Source organism: Oryza glaberrima, chromosome 3, assembly GCF_000147395.1.
Source record: "Oryza glaberrima chromosome 3, OglaRS2, whole genome shotgun sequence".
In the NCBI taxonomy this organism is placed as follows: Eukaryota; Viridiplantae; Streptophyta; class Magnoliopsida; order Poales; family Poaceae; genus Oryza; species Oryza glaberrima.
The window spans coordinates 30839887-30855939 of NC_068328.1; the positions used below are offsets into that span (position 1 = coordinate 30839887).

General features: G+C 44.1%; 4 protein-coding genes across 4 annotated transcripts; 3 read left to right on the forward strand and 1 right to left on the reverse strand.

The window, feature by feature from the left end:
• The first annotated feature begins 1126 nt into the window (after positions 1-1126).
• LOC127765108 (cytochrome P450 81Q32-like) lies at positions 1127-3833 on the forward strand. The gene is made up of 2 exons (XM_052289938.1): positions 1127-2201; positions 2929-3833. Exons 1-2 carry the CDS (start codon positions 1278-1280, stop codon positions 3544-3546), a joined length of 1542 nt encoding a protein of 513 aa, XP_052145898.1. The 5' UTR covers positions 1127-1277; the 3' UTR covers positions 3547-3833.
• Positions 3834-6373: 2540 nt separating this feature from the next.
• Positions 6374-11478, forward strand: LOC127766571 (cytochrome P450 81Q32-like). Its single transcript, XM_052291650.1, has 3 exons — positions 6374-7354; positions 8198-8846; positions 11382-11478. Exons 1-2 carry the CDS (start codon positions 6389-6391, stop codon positions 8813-8815), a joined length of 1584 nt encoding a protein of 527 aa, XP_052147610.1. The 5' UTR covers positions 6374-6388; the 3' UTR covers positions 8816-8846; positions 11382-11478.
• Positions 9222-12676, forward strand: LOC127766573 (cytochrome P450 81F3-like). The gene is given in 3 exon segments (XM_052291652.1): positions 9222-11550; positions 11728-12053; positions 12055-12676. Coding segments are annotated over 3 exon segments (861 nt in total). The 5' UTR covers positions 9222-11304; the 3' UTR covers positions 12344-12676.
• A 114-nt stretch (positions 12677-12790) lies between these two features.
• Positions 12791-15955, reverse strand: LOC127766572 (TIP41-like protein). Its single transcript, XM_052291651.1, has 8 exons — positions 15533-15955; positions 14669-14854; positions 14239-14329; positions 14014-14121; positions 13809-13868; positions 13665-13706; positions 13178-13309; positions 12791-13074 (listed from the first exon to the last, which is right to left on the reverse strand). The coding sequence occupies exons 1-8, from the start codon at positions 15679-15681 to the stop codon at positions 12970-12972; spliced, it is 873 nt and encodes a 290-aa protein (XP_052147611.1). The 5' UTR covers positions 15682-15955; the 3' UTR covers positions 12791-12969.
• Positions 15956-16053: the final 98 nt, after the last annotated feature.

Here is a 16053-nt window from a genome sequence, read left to right on the forward strand (position 1 = left end):
CGTGGAAGCTATGCGGGCCCCACATGTAAGTGGCTAGTACTTTTTTCCACGTCAGACGAAACCGCCACCCAAACCACTAAAGGAGGCGATATGCACCGATTTTGATAGATGGGGGAGACGTTATACCCTGTTTTATTATCGAGAGATGTGATTCAACCAGGAGCAAGAGTTGAGAGAGCAAGAATAGACTTATTCGTGAGCCCACAGGCTAAACCCGCCACGGCCCACAGACTAAGCCCGCCAACTCGGGCCGTTCGGCCCAGTTTGCACGCATGGTGGGCCGGAAACTGGAATCTCCGAACCGCAACGGAATCGACGACATCTGTAGCCACAGCGCGCATTCGACGGCGGGCAGCTTCGTCACTGGTTCGAGCTGTCTGCTGACTCAACGACGAACACACGTACTCCTGCTCGGTTTCTTCCTCCGTGTCGCACAAAAGTCAAATTGCTCTCTATTAGTATTCATTATTAGCACTTCAAACCTTTCTTTACGTTTTAAACGAACCAACTAATCAGGTTATGAGGACTATTATAATCGAATCCAGGGATCTTGCTGGAAGCAATTGAATAATCGCCCAACGATTGAGTTCATTTCTTGTCTCCAAAGCAAAGTCTCCTGATAGTCAACAGGTCTCGGTCCTCGCAGAGTCGCACTGCGATTTGGCCTCTGGAAACTGGAAAGAGATCTCGATCCACCACAAGAAAATGCCAAGCAGCACGACGACGAAGACGACAACGCCTTCCAGGTACGTAGCAATTGAATACGGAATACTCTCTCCGTTTAAAACGTTTGATTATTTTTCTAATCAAACTTTATTATATTTGATCAAATTTATAGAAAAAAATAACATCATCTTAAATATAAAATTAGTATAACTAAATCTAGCATTGAATATACTTTCATAATATGTGTTTGTTTTATGTTAAAAGTACTACTATATTTTTCTATAAGCTTAGTCAAATTTAAAGAAGATTAATTAGAAAAATAGCCAAACAATTTGTAATATGCAACGGAGTGAGTAGAAGTAATCGCCCAGCCTCGCCAACGAGGCAACGAGAGGCAACGAGACCCGTAATGCAACGATCGCATCTGCGTTTCAGGCGTCAGCCATGGCGTCTGCAGAGATGCCTGGATTGTCTCCGCAAGATCTGATCCATTTCATCTCCTTCTAGAAGCACAAGCGCCGCTCGGTATAAAGGCAGACGCATTGTCACAAATAGCTGCAGTGCACCAGAGTCACAGAAACACATCACACATTCGTGAGCTCAGCTTAGCCATGGATAACGCCTACATTATTGCCATTCTCTCTGTAGCTATCCTCTTCTTGCTCCACTACTACCTCCTCGGCCGCGGCAATGGCGGGGCGGCGCGGCTGCCGCCGGGTCCACCGGCCGTCCCGATCCTGGGACACCTCCACCTCGTCAAGAAGCCGATGCACGCCACCATGTCCCGCCTCGCCGAGCGGTACGGGCCGGTGTTCTCGCTGCGCCTCGGGTCGCGGCGCGCCGTGGTGGTGTCGTCGCCGGGGTGCGCCAGGGAGTGCTTCACCGAGCACGACGTGACCTTCGCGAACCGGCCCAGGTTCGAGTCGCAGCTGCGGGTCTCGTTCAACGGCGCCGCGCTCGCCACGGCGAGCTACGGCGCGCACTGGCGCAACCTCCGCCGGATCGTCGCCGTGCAGCTGCTCTCCGCGCACCGCGTCGGCCTCATGTCGGGGCTCATCGCCGGCGAGGTCCGCGCCATGGTGCGGAGGATGTACCGCGCCGCGGCCGCGTCCCCCGCCGGCGCCGCGCGCATCCAGCTGAAGCGGAGGCTGTTCGAGGTCTCCCTCAGCGTGCTCATGGAGACCATCGCCCACACCAAGGCGACCCGCCCCGAGACGGACCCGGACACCGACATGTCCGTGGAAGCCCAGGAGTTTAAGCAGGTCGTCGACGAGATCATCCCGCACATCGGCGCGGCCAACCTGTGGGACTACTTGCCGGCGCTCCGGTGGTTCGACGTGTTCGGCGTCAGGAGGAAGATCCTCGCCGCTGTAAGCCGGAGGGACGCGTTCCTTCGCCGCCTGATCGACGCGGAGCGGCGGAGGCTGGACGACGGCGACGAGGGCGAGAAGAAGAGCATGATCGCCGTGCTGCTCACTCTGCAGAAGACAGAGCCGGAGGTGTACACCGATAACATGATCACAGCTCTAACGGCGGTGAGTTCATCTTCTGCTGTTTTACCTTTCTGATATCTGAATTCTCTCATTGGTGCGTAATATTTTTTTTTTGGCTGTCATCGGTATAGCTTTCTTAAGCACTCAGTAGCCTTGCAATTATAAAAAGAAAAACAATCAGTAGCTTTTTACATGCTTTGAGTCAGTCAGTAGCAGTGTGGCACTATCAGCATTCAGCAGTATTCATGTTGTTTGCTAATCACTATCATGGTTTGAGTCAGCACAATCAGTAGCTTTTGACATGGTTTGAGTCAGCAGTATCTTTTCTAGGAACTGAATTAGTTATTCATTTAGTACAACTTGTTTGTCTGTCTATTGATTGCTTTAAATTATTTCTTCTATGCAACCCTCTAATCCTAGTATAGTACTAGCCTTTTATATGAAGAATCATCAATAGTTTTCTTCTCACTTTCAGTGTAGCTTTACTTAATGAATATTTTGAAAGATCGCCTAGTTGCCTTATTATAATTGTATAAAAGGAAAACAATCAGTAGCCTTTTACATGGTTGAGTCAGCGAGTTATCAGGAGTACTATTGTTTATCATGGTAGTAGCACGATAGACTATTCAACCCGGGCGATTAAAATCCTTCTCCCAAATTTGTATTCTTTGTTTTTTCCTCAAAAATTCACCAAACTCTTGGAACTATTATAGTTCAGTTTTAGACCAAAAAAAAAATGAAATCTTAGTTCCACCCTCTTGCCGTGCAGAACTTGTTCGGAGCAGGAACAGAGACAACCTCGACGACATCAGAATGGGCGATGTCGCTACTGCTGAACCACCCCGACACACTCAAGAAAGCGCAAGCCGAGATCGACGCATCCGTCGGCAACTCTCGCCTGATCACCGCCGACGACGTGACTCGCCTCGGCTACCTCCAGTGCATCGTCAGGGAGACGCTCCGCCTGTACCCCGCCGCGCCGATGCTCCTCCCGCACGAGTCCTCCGCCGACTGCAAGGTCGGCGGCTACAACGTCCCGCGCGGGTCGATGTTGCTCATCAACGCGTACGCCATCCACCGTGACCCGGCGGTGTGGGAGGAGCCGGAGAAGTTCATGCCGGAGAGGTTCGAGGACGGCGGGTGCGACGGCAATCTCTTGATGCCGTTCGGGATGGGGAGGCGGAGGTGCCCCGGCGAGACGCTGGCGCTGCGCACATTGGGGTTGGTGCTGGGCACGCTGATCCAGTGCTTCGACTGGGAGAGGGTCGACGGCGTGGAGGTCGACATGACTGAAGGTGGCGGGCTCACCATCCCCAAGGTCTTGCCGTTGGAGGCCATGTGCAGGCCGCGCGACGCCATGGGTGGTGTTCTTCGCGAGCTCGTCTGAATATTTTTTGGCGGCGTTTGCATCTCCAGGACGAACTCATGTACTGAAAGCACCAAAAGTAAGTAGCAAATAAGCTTCTCGTGAGCATACACGTAACACATGTGAGCTTGTAATGTGGAATAAATTACACGTAGAGGATTTGGAAGAGAGTGACTGCGCTAGCAATCGCTCTTTGAGAGTTGTGTTTTACAGTTTTAGTGAGGGACCAATTTGTATGAATGTGCAATAATCCTGTATAAAGTATAATTGTACACGCCAAGTATTTCAATTTCATATTGCTTGTGTGATGTATGCGTTCGAATACTATACAGTCAACAAAAGAGAACAAAATTACTATGAGCTTATACGACCAGTGTTCAAAATAATAGCCAGTCAATGGTCAATAAAATTAAAAATAAAAAAAAATAGTCTTACAAATTCCTGATTTTCTATCGTTTGAAAAAAAAAACAACTTCGGGATATTACACATATTACATATTGATCCAATAATCGAATATTTCAAATACTTTCTTAACGACTTCTAACTTGGGAGGAAGGGCTTTCTGCTCTTTGGCTCCTGTCCATGCAGACAAGCAGACAACACAAGCAAAAGGGGAAAAAAGTTCATTTACATCCCTCAAATATATGTCAAGTTTCAATTGTGTCCCTCGATCGCATAACCAGATATAGAGCACCGTCAGCTAGAAAAGCATTCATCCAAAACCACCAAGGACCATACTCTCTCCGTTTCAGATTTTAAGACGTTTTGACTTTAGTCAAAGTAAAACTGTTTCAATTTTGACTAAGTTTATAGACAAATATAGTAACATTTATAATACTAAATTAGTTTAATCAAATCAATAATTGAATATATTTTCATAATAAATTTGTATTGGGTTGAAAATGTTACTACTTTTTTCTACAAATTTGATCAAACTTAAAGCAGTTTAACTTTGACCAAAGTCAAAAACATTTTATAATCTGAAACGAAGGTAGTACTTTACACTGATTTTACATGCTACGGATGCTCCATATCTGATTTTTATACTTGAGGGACTCGATTCAAACACGATTCTTGTTGTGAGGGACCTAAAGTGAACCAAGTAAAATACGTTCATCTTTTGCATGCTTTCATGGGTCGGGGCCTCGGGGAGAGAAACCTCCGAGCCCCACGGCCCACAGGCCTACCCCGCCAATTCCAATCGTTCGGCCTAGAAATCTCCGAGCCCCACGGCCCACGTCGAACACCGATGAATTGTGGCCGGCGACAACCATCTCTCGTCCCCTCTCGACGGACGTCATCGGCGTTCCTTGACCTTGTGGGTCCAGATCCCCTAGAGTTAGGTATAACTCTACCGGGTAGAGTTGGCCAAATATGTGCCATTCAGCATACTTCAAGGGTTGGGATTAAGCCACATTAATTTATACTTAAAAATCAGTAACTGACCATGCAACAAATAAACTTGCATCAACAGCTTGTCACGAGATCATTTTTACTGTATAATTAGCACAAAAAAAATTCAAGATTCATCTATTATTTAAAAAATCATACACATTAATATTGATATGGTTCGTTGTTTGCATATATGTGAAAGCACTATATTGATATACACTGACTGCCGCTTTAGAGTTGATGGACTATATCTATTGTTTGGGGAATAACAGTTCTGTTACATTTTTTGGGAGTGAGAATTTAATTAAATCACTATTATAGAGCAGACACATGAAAAAACTAAGTCATAACCATTAATTTAAGGAGTTAATTTATTAGGTGAAATTACCTTTAAAGAATTTATTAGGTTAAATTGATAAGGAATGATCTCAGCCGTAGAAAACAATGGATAGCACAGATTTGACCAACTCCACCCAGTAGAGTTATACTCAACTTCAGGGGATCCAGACCCGACCTTTGTGCTCTGCTAGCAAATTAACCGGGGGTGAGGATTTGCTCTAATCCATTGATCAATCATCGACACCTCACGTTACAAACGTGCACGGATTCTTTTTCTGAATAAAACCAAGCAACTACGAGGCCAAAACATCATACTCCATGATCCATCCGATGCAGATATCCAATTATTGGACTCCATGACAGCATGCACCGATCGCTTCCATAGACGACGTCACAGATGGCGCACGCAACACTGTAGCACGGTACCACAGCGATAGACTAGCTCTATCTACCGCTGGAGAAAGTGATTTCATCCCTCGTGAGAATAACATCTCGTTTCGTTCATGGCATCTAAATAGTCATAAAAGTTTTTTTAAAAAATTTGATAAGATATATTAATATGAAATATATCACTCCACAAACATGCAAAGTAAAATTCAACTTCTACAAGTTATAAGAAAAACAAATATATCTGCGAGTGTACCATAACTACTTTCAGTTTATTTTGTTCTTTTTATTGCAACTTATAGAAGTTGAATTTGATCTTGTATGTTTGTGGAGTGATATATTTTATATTAATCTATATTACCATTTTTTAATTATTTTTAATAACTATTTAGATTACATGCAACCAACGAGGGACATCCCTTCGAGAGATGAAAATCCATATCCCAATATACTCTCTCTTTTCCATAAAGGTTTCATTTTTGGGTTTTTTTCCAATATTTTTCTAACGTATTTTTGACCGTTCATATTTAAAAATAATAAAAAAACAAGTCACATATAAAATATTATTTATATTTTATCATCTAATAACAATAAAATACTAATCATAGAAAATTTTAAATAAGACGAAGAGATATACGTTGTATCAAAAAATGAAAAATGAAGCTTTTGTGAAACGGGGGAGTATATGAATAGCTAGTAGCCTAGTAGCTGCTATGCGTAATACAACTTACTATTTCCGTAACCATGGATAAGGCCTACATTGCCGTCTTCTCCATTGCCATCCTCTTCTTGCTCGTCGACTACTTCCGCTGTCGCCGCCGCCGCGGCAGCGGCAGCAACAATGGCGAAAACAAGGGGATGTTGCAGCTGCCTCCGAGCCCTCCAGCCATCCCGTTCTTCGGCCACCTCCACCTCATCGACAAGCCGTTGCACGCCGCGCTGTCCCGCCTCGCCGAGCGCCACGGCCCGGTGTTCTCGCTGCGCCTCGGCTCGCGCAACGCCGTCGTGGTGTCGTCGCCGGAGTGCGCCAGGGAGTGCTTCACGGACAACGATGTGTGCTTCGCCAACCGCCCGCAGTTCCCCTCGCAGATGCCCGCGACGTTCTACGGCGCCGGGTTCGGCTTCGCCAACTACGGCGCGCACTGGCGCAACCTCCGCCGCATCGCCACCGTGCACCTCCTCTCCGCGCACCGCGTCAGGGGCATGGCCGGCGTCGTCTCCGGCGAGATCCGCCCCATGGTGCAGAGGATGTACCGCGCCGCCGCCGCCGCCGGCGTCGGCGTCGCGCGCGTCCAGCTGAAGCGGAGGCTGTTCGAGCTCTCGCTCAGCGTCCTCATGGAAGCCATAGCGCAGACCAAGACGACGCGGCCAGAGGCGGACGACGCGGACACGGACATGTCCGTGGAGGCCCAGGAGTTCAAGAATGTCCTCGACGAGCTCAACCCGCTTCTCGGCGCGGCCAACCTGTGGGATTACTTGCCGGCGCTCCGGGTGTTCGACGTGCTCGGCGTGAAGAGGAAGATCGCGACGCTGGCCAACAGGAGGGACGCGTTCGTGCGCCGGCTGATCGACGCGGAGCGGCAGAGGATGGACAACGGTGTCGACGGCGGCGATGATGGCGAGAAGAAGAGCGTGATCTCCGTGCTGCTTAGTCTGCAAAAGACTGAGCCAGAGGTCTACACGGATAGAGTGATCGTGAATCTTTGTGCGGTGAGTGAGTACGTACTTTCGCCAGGTTTCAAATCATCTCACCTTTTCTTTTTACTCCCTTCGATCACAAATTGAAATACTTGAAAGTTTTAGATATGAACCAATTAAGCTTACGTAACTTTTGACTAATGATGAATTTTGAACGCTTAATTTGAAATCATGCATAAAGAAGATATGTATACGTGTTCTTTTTGAAAAAACAAAGTACTTCCATAATCTAATGTATCTTCTGGCTTCAACACGTGTCTCTTGATTTATAAGAGGAAAACGTTGGATAGGAGGCTTTGATATTCAGAGGGGTGGTGAGGGGTTAACAGGCTAATCCACCAGCTGTGGCTTCTACTATCTTAATACCATTGGATATGACTAGCTGCTCCTAACCTGCATCCTAACTTGTTATACATATATAAGACATAAACCAGTCACTCAATAAATGGATTGAACCCTTAAAAAAAATCAAACATCAAGTTTTTTTTTCATCTTTTTTATAATGGAACAAATCCCAGCATATGCTTCAACGAAGTTTCAATCACTTATTACATAATTCACTCAACTAATATTTCAAAATACGATGATATAAACTACTCTCTCCATCCCATAAAAAAACCAAACATAGTATTGGGATGTGTGTCACGTTTAGCACTAGGTTTGTTTTTATGGGTGGCATGAATAATAAATACCAACACTTAAGAAGAAAATATTTGTCCAAATCTATTTATAAATATGTTTATTGTGAGACTAAAGTGTTAATAGAGATATATTGTTCATTAAACTCTGTCAACTTACTCGCCTTCAATTTTTCATACGTTCTTTAATTCACACCCCTTTTCCTCTTTCGTGAAGGCATTATTTGCTGCTGGAACAGAGACTACAGCAATGACAATAGAATGGGCAATGTCGCTTCTGCTGAATCATCCCAAGATACTCAAGAAAGCAAAGGCAGAAATAGACGCATCCGTCGGGAACTCTCGCCTGATCAATGGAGACGACATGCCTCATCTTAGCTATCTCCAGTGCATCATCAACGAGACGCTTCGTCTATACCCTGTAGCACCACTGTTGATCCCTCACGAATCATCCGCAGATTGTAAGGTTAATGGCTATCACATTCCAAGTGGAACGATGCTGCTTGTCAATGTGATCGCCATCCAAAGAGATCCAATGGTTTGGAAAGAGCCAAATGAGTTTAAGCCAGAGAGGTTCGAAAACGGCGAGTCCGAGGGATTGTTCATGATACCGTTTGGAATGGGGAGACGGAAGTGTCCAGGAGAGACGATGGCTTTGCAGACAATTGGGTTGGTTTTGGGGGCTCTGATCCAGTGCTTCGATTGGGACAGAGTCGATGGCGCCGAGGTTGATATGACGCAAGGCAGTGGACTGACCAACCCTAGGGCTGTCCCGTTGGAGGCCATGTGCAAACCACGCGAAGCTATGTCTGATGTTTTTCGGGAACTCTTGTGAAGCATCATGGAAGCAGGGGCGGATCCACCAGGTAGGCTTCATCAGACTCTAGCCTACCCTCCAATTTTTGCAAAAAAAATATCAACTACATAGGATATCTTTCATAACTGCTGTTGGAGGAAGACGAGAAGAGGTCGGGCGTCAGGAGGAAGATGAACAGGAGCCCCATGGGAGCGATCTGATTGGGGAGAGGGTGAAGCGGTATGCATTAAAGGCCCAATTGGCCAATTCTGCATGGCCCATTAGGCACCAGCTCTTTGGGTATTCAGCTTTAGGGATTAGATTGGACACAAGGCGATGGGGATGGCTCACTGTAATTGAGGGCTTGCGGCGGCGACGGCGCCAGTGGGCACGAGGTGCGGTGAGCGCACGGTGCCACAACAGCAGCCCAAGACCCGAGTGCCCACGGTTACGATGGGCGAAGGGGTGTTGGGCACTTGGGCGCTTGGCTGTGAGCCGCGACAGGCACAGGCACACGTGACTGAATTGGCAATCCATATCGCTTCTCGCTGCTCGTCTAGTCTGTTGTGCTGCTGCTACCTAAAGTGAGTCCTATCCTATTTGTATATTGAATCAGGTGATTTATCATTTATGAGAAATTAAGACTTAAGTTTTGTAGTTTCTTTATTAGTTGGTGGATTTGAAATGTAGAAGAAAACAACATTGCTTGATTACTTTACTAACTCTCCCCCACTGATGAGGCTATATATTGTTAAAACTGCTAGAATTTTATCCCAATGAAATTTTTGCCAATCCAACCCAACGAATACCATAGAGAATTATGCTTTGAAATTAGAGATGGGGTAGCATATTTGTTAAATTTGAGTTGTATAAGGGTGCGTGGTTGATTTTTAGTCTTGTCGACTTCGACTTTAAGCCCACCCTTAATTTTTAAGCTGGATTCGCCACTGCATGGAAGTATGATTAAGTTTCACAAGGGGGAACACGGTCATCATCCAATCTCCTGCCTGGATGTTCTTTATGAAATTTACGCATTACATACGACCATGTGAGAATGAATTTATTACAGTTTTTCTCAAACAATGTGTGCATCATATTTTAGCAGAAATGCTGTTTAGAGAACCTACAAAGCCAATCCATCCGCATGTTCTTTAATTAGTGAAATGTTTTCTTTTAAGGAAAGGTAAATCTTTGCCACTTTTATATTGATAGGGAAGGAATTAGTGGAAATGTTGGCTTCTTGTTTAGTCCGTACTATATAAGCTCTTTTTTTTTCTTACATAATTATGGAAATGATTAATATATATTCAGCTTTTGCCTTAAGATACACAACCATAAGTTTGTTCAACAAATAAAAAAGAGACGATTGGTGATGGAAGAAACCCCTAACTTTCCCTTATTATTAACTTTTGTTAAACCATATAGATTCAACCAACAATTCTAATGGAACAACACCAGCCGTAATTCCGTAGTGTAACAAGAGATCCTTCACTACGAACTATTGTGCATAGTATCCAACTCCTCTATGAAAGCATCATAAACCAAAAGTGAAGCCAATAGAAAAAAATGAAGATAAGCTACATCGGGTTAGACAATTGCTTACCACTAAAAACTTTGTCATCGTGGCAATGCCAAATTAACCAACATAAAACACTAGCTCTAGTTAATATCATCTTTTTTTGACCTAGGTATCCCTCTAAGCCAATCACCAAAAATATTTTTAGCATTACGAGGTGGAGGGTTATTGAAAGTAAAGAACATATAGCTCCAAACAAATCAAGCAATATAACACTCAAAGAAAAGATGTTGGATTGTCTCTTTTGCAAAATAGAAAACAATTTGTTTTGTCCTGGTTGGGACTAAAGTTTCCTTACACTTATAATATACTACTACATTCTCTACATTTGTGCCACCGACACAGTTTGTAATGCATGTGTTCCCTTTTTTGCTTTTAACTACATATTTGGAAAAGTTACTAAAAATATAATAATATAAAATGTTTTTCATGATAAATCTATCGATGCGGTTTTTATATATTAAACCTAATATGTATAAAGACATATTATATCACACTTGGGGTGCGTTATAATTAAAATGCACACAATGTTAGTAAATTTGTTTATTGAGAGTGCAATTATCATAAATCCCCGTACAAAGTCTAACAGTAAAATTTTTACAATCAGATATTTGAGAATATATAACGTGTAGTAAAATATTTACTATGTGAGAGACGTGTTTTATAGTTATTACGCACCAGGATATTAGTACTATTTAAGAGACGGAGCTAGTAATGCCACACAATCAGCATCTTAAAAAAAGACGAAGAAGAAGAAGAAAGTTTTTAAAAATAAGCCGGGCCAATGCAGCACATGTACGGATGTACCACTATGCACAATAAATATAAGCAACTACCGGTTGGCATGGAGAATATCTGAATATACTAGTATTATCGTGGGTACCCAAATGCACAATAAAACTGGCTAGCTAGCAACCTACCTCAAGGCTCAAGCATCATTATATTCGAAACCATGGTTAAGGCCTACATTGCCATCTTCTCCATCGCCGTTCTCTTGTTGATTCACTTCCTCTTCCGCCGCCGCGGCAGGAGCAATGGCATGCCGCTGCCTCCGAGCCCTCCAGCCATCCCGTTCTTCGGCCACCTCCACCTCATCGACAAGCCGTTCCACGCCGCGCTGTCCCGCCTCGCCGAGCGCCACGGCCCGGTCTTCTCGCTGCGCCTCGGCTCGCATACTCTGATCATGACTCTCTGTGCGGTGAGTACTCTCTTCGCTAAATCCCCCATTTTCTGATGGTAAATACTCTAGTTTCTCGTGGGACGTTAAACTTAAGTATCAATAAATTTTAAAACGCTTGATCAGAAACCATGATAATGATATCTATATATAGGCATGTTTCGAATTGTACTTATATAGTCTCCTTTTTGTGAATAGCCATTGTTTGGTGCCGGAACAGAGACTACATCAACCACAATAGAGTGGGCGATGTCACTTCTACTGAACCATCCAGAGATTCTAAAGAAAGCACAAGCAGAAATAGACATGTCCGTCAGAAACTCTCGCCTAATCAGTGTCGTCGACGTGCATCGTCTGGGCTATCTCCAGTGCATCATCAACGAGACGCTTCGCATGTACCCTGCAGCGCCACTTCTGCTACCTCATGAATCATCTGCGGATTGCAAAGTCGGTGGCTACCACATCCCAAGCGGAGCGATGTTGCTTGTCAACGTGGCTGCCATCCAAAGAGACCCAGTGATTTGGAGAGCCAAGTGAGTTCAAGCCAGAGAGGTTCGAGAATGGCAGGTTCGAGGGATTGTTCATGATACCGTTTGGGATGGGGAGACGGAGGTGTCCCGGGGAGATGCTGGCATTGCAGACAATTGGGTTAGTTTTGAGGACTATGATCCAGTGCTTTGATTGGGGCAGAGTTGATGATGCTATGGTTGATATGACACAGAGCAATGGACTGACTAGCCTCAAGGTCATTCCGTTGGAGGCCATGTGCAAACCACGAGAAGCTATGTGCGATGTTCTTCGGAAATTCATGTGAAGCCATACACGGCTGTGTAGCAGGGAATGAAGTTCTGGTGACTATATACTCTCTGTCCAAACAAAACCTAATCTTGTATCCAAATTTATCTCTAGGATTAGATATTTATTGGGACAAAGGGAGTGGGAAAGACAGAAGCTATACTTAGTCATTTAAACAGAAGGGAATAAGATAGTCGTGCAGTGTTCGTCAAACAATGTACACATCATTTTAGCGCAAAAGCTGCTGGTGGAAGCTATAACCACTATCCGAAAATATACCTATCTTGCTGGTTCAAATTAGTAGCTATATTTTAGATCCGAGGGAGTAAATTTCCACTGCATGTTCTCGAATATATTTTCATGAGATCGAGCTGGCTTTCTATTTAGTCTGAACTCTGTAAACTCGTTCTGTATCAGAAACATGCAAAGCCCCGTTGAAGCGTCTTATTCAAGCATGGCGAGAATGAGAGTTAAAAGCTGATAAGCCCCAGTAGACAAATAGCCTTTACCACAAGAATTTTTATACTATTGCCAGCTACAGGAACGTGCATCCACAGACCACAGCACATGATAAGCAGAAAGAGAACACCGTCCAACAGTCAATGGAAAAAAAAAACGCTGATGTACACGAGATGGGTTGTCGGGTTAATTGGGTAATTTCAGCTTTTGGATCTTCTGCATCACAACTGGAAGCTTATGAGCAATAAGATTCGGGTCTCCATATGCTGCAGAGTCGGAAGGGTATCCCTTCTGTATTACATCAAAGATGAATATTAAATGGATGTACTCCAAGTCTCCAATATGCTTGAGATGAACTGGTTCAAAATAATTTGTTGGTTTTTAGAGAGCATACCGCAGACAGACTAGCAAATGTTGCTTCCCTCCAGCAGCATTCACGCAGTACAATGGGTTTTGCTTCGTCACTACCAAAAGAGCAATACACCCGGGTATCCCTCAATCTCATAAGTACACCATCAACCCTAAGCTGTTAACACAAAGGAGGGAAAACGCTGTTATGATAGTGCCATTGCAGTCTTTCAACCCAAAGTTACAGCTGCTTGTAGGTTGTCTTTTGAGCATAAATACTAGCTTTGGAATTTCGAGCCCTTTCAAAAGTGTCTCCTAGATTTCAGAGTCAATAAAGTTCTGTCACGACAGGAAGAGTAAAGTAGTTTGTAACTACTACTACACTGAGGACTAAACTTTGTTTGCATAATTTCTTTCTTAAAAAACTGGACTATTAGAAAATCACTGTTTAGATATTTGCTTACTATTGTCCTCAAAAGATTATATTCGTACTAAACAAGCACAAGTTATATAATACAGGCAGCAGATCATACCCAAAAACGCAAGAGCAGGAACCAACCAGTTGGCATCACCCTCTGTAGAAATGCAATCGAAGATCATATTTAGTATTGACTAAAAGTTGCTTTACCCATACATATAGTCCAATTAGAAACAAGGTTAGTTAGAAAAATACTTACCACTCGCACAGTGAGGAATGAAATGCCATTATCGGCTAACTCATCTTCATACAGGATAACCTAAATATATTTTGTGAGATGTAGACTATAGTGAGGAATGAAATGCCATTATTGGCTAACTCATCTTCATACAGGATAACCTAAATATATTTTGTGAGATGTAGACTATAGAGCAAGCATGGATAATTTTTTTTCATTTTCATACCTCGTCATAGAAAAGAATTGGTTCTTTTGCTGAAAGGGCAACAAGGTCAATCCGATCCTCAGAATCCTCCCAACACAAATTGCGGGGTTCATCTAAACTTGTTTGAATCTGGAGAAGGCATGGGAAAAAGAAAGTATTTGTCTGAATGTGATACCAACTAGTAAGACAACAGGACAACTTAAGGCCACAGGTGAAACTGATATAGTACAGAGATAAGGCACATACACTATCTGGGTTCTGAACCAAAGCATCACTCCCAATGTACGGTGTCGTGAATGTATAGTCATAATCAAGTATTACTTGATCAGAAGGCTTACTGCATGAAAACACCCACCGCAAACTTGCTCTTAGTTTTCTCATTAATAAATCCAGAGCACATCATTTCTTTCCTTAAATGATTCTAGAAGGAAAGAAATTACAGGCATGTTCTATAAAACTCTTATGACAGACTAAAACGGGCATAAAAATAATACAAGCATCCTAGCAGTTTGTACAGTAAAAAGTAAACAAAGTCATCTCAATTTTTTATGGCATTCATACATGGGACTATATAATAAAGGTCACACCAGGAAAATCCAACGGTTTTCACTAGAAACACTTCCTAGCATGCATCGAGTATAACTTTATAAGTGATAAAACAGAGTTATAGAAGAACCTCCTGAACTTCCACTTTGCTGCCGCAGGAACTTCAACAGGTGGTAGTGCTTCATGTTTCCATGCCTTCAGAGCATCAAGCGCATTGAAATATAATCTAATGCCAGTTTGAGCATGCTGAAGAGATAAGAAACTCTCCCCAAAAACCATCTCAGGTAAATGTGTTGTCTGAAGTTTATCTTCAAAGCTGAAGAAAAGAAGAAAGCATATTACAAACCAGTTTTCTTTATCTCTAAATCTCAATTAATTCATGTAAAATTCTTCCCTATGCTGGCAAGTCAATGATTTACAACCAGTGGAGAGATCCAATATCTGTATTTATGCAGAATAAACTCTTTTATATGATAAATCAACATAAACTGGAATATGTTACAGAGATTGTCTGACCAAGCATACCAACAGAATGAATGGTAGGCTAGCATTATTCATTACTCATTTACTCAATTCACGAATACTTATTTGTTCACAGATACTTAATATTCCCAATGTGTGTATTCTCATTCTTTCATAGTTCCATCTCTACATTCCACCCTGTTTCCTCACCAGTTCGATTAGTTTTCACCTTCTCGTTTCTCATGAGTATTTCGATATATACACAATTTACACTCAAGTAAACGAGCTTAAGTACCAGTTTTTAGCTAGTGATGAAGATATTGTGGCGGATACAGAATTCAGGTTCCATATGTTCCATTTAGAAGTATGCACAATTCAGTGCCATAATAAACGCAGAAATTTCGAAACATAAGTATAAATAGTTTACTGTAATGTTCTACCTAATATTAATGTAAAAATTTCTACCCAGCGAATCAAAGTAACAAAGAGCAGAAAAAAAAGGTTAGGGTTTAAGATGGGGAGTGGATCGTACAGCTGGAGCGAGGCGGAGTTGAGGATGGGGCCGTTGTGGGACCGGATGACCCACCCCTTCACCCGCACCCCGCCGGGGATCGCCTCCGCGCCGGCCGCCTTCAGCTCCGCCGCCGTCGGGCCCTCCCACGCCTCCGCCGCCTTAGTCATCTCCCGTGGCGTGCTTCGTCACGATGGTGCTTGGTTGTTTGGAGCTTCGACGCCCCCCAGCCTCCCAAGTGGGGTTCTCTTCAGGACTGCGCCTCAGCACAAGCTTCCCCCCCGGCCGTGGCAGCGCAGATCGACGGCGGCGGCGGCGGCGGCGGTGGAGGCGGGGGGATCGCCGGCGAGGAGCGGTCCGAGCGGAGGAGAGCGCAACACCGAGGTCGAGAGGCGAGCCCGACTTGATTATGGGCTCGCGTGAAGGGGAAACCGGTGTACTGGGCTTTCCCCAAAAGGTGGTGATATATTAGTTACATGGGCTAATGGGCTGAAATGTTTGGAGGTTAGCAAGTTTAGGCCCATGAGGCGAGCAGCATTTTC

Excerpts from the sequence above, each read along its gene's own strand:
- LOC127765108 (XM_052289938.1), top strand. The coding sequence starts at position 1,278 with ATGGATAACGCCTACATTATTGCCATTCTCTCTGTAGCTATCCTCTTC. Across the intron at positions 2,202-2,928 it reads TGATCACAGCTCTAACGGCG|AACTTGTTCGGAGCAGGAAC; the intron begins GTGAGTTCATCT and ends CTTGCCGTGCAG.
- LOC127766571 (XM_052291650.1), top strand. The coding sequence starts at position 6,389 with ATGGATAAGGCCTACATTGCCGTCTTCTCCATTGCCATCCTCTTCTTG. Across the intron at positions 7,355-8,197 it reads TGATCGTGAATCTTTGTGCG|GCATTATTTGCTGCTGGAAC; the intron begins GTGAGTGAGTAC and ends TCTTTCGTGAAG.
- LOC127766572 (XM_052291651.1), bottom strand. The coding sequence starts at position 15,681 with ATGACTAAGGCGGCGGAGGCGTGGGAGGGCCCGACGGCGGCGGAGCTG. Across the intron at positions 14,122-14,238 it reads TGGTTCAGAACCCAGATAGT|ATTCAAACAAGTTTAGATGA; the intron begins GTATGTGCCTTA and ends TGCCTTCTCCAG. Across the intron at positions 13,869-14,013 it reads CAATTCTTTTCTATGACGAG|GTTATCCTGTATGAAGATGA; the intron begins GTATGAAAATGA and ends AAATATATTTAG.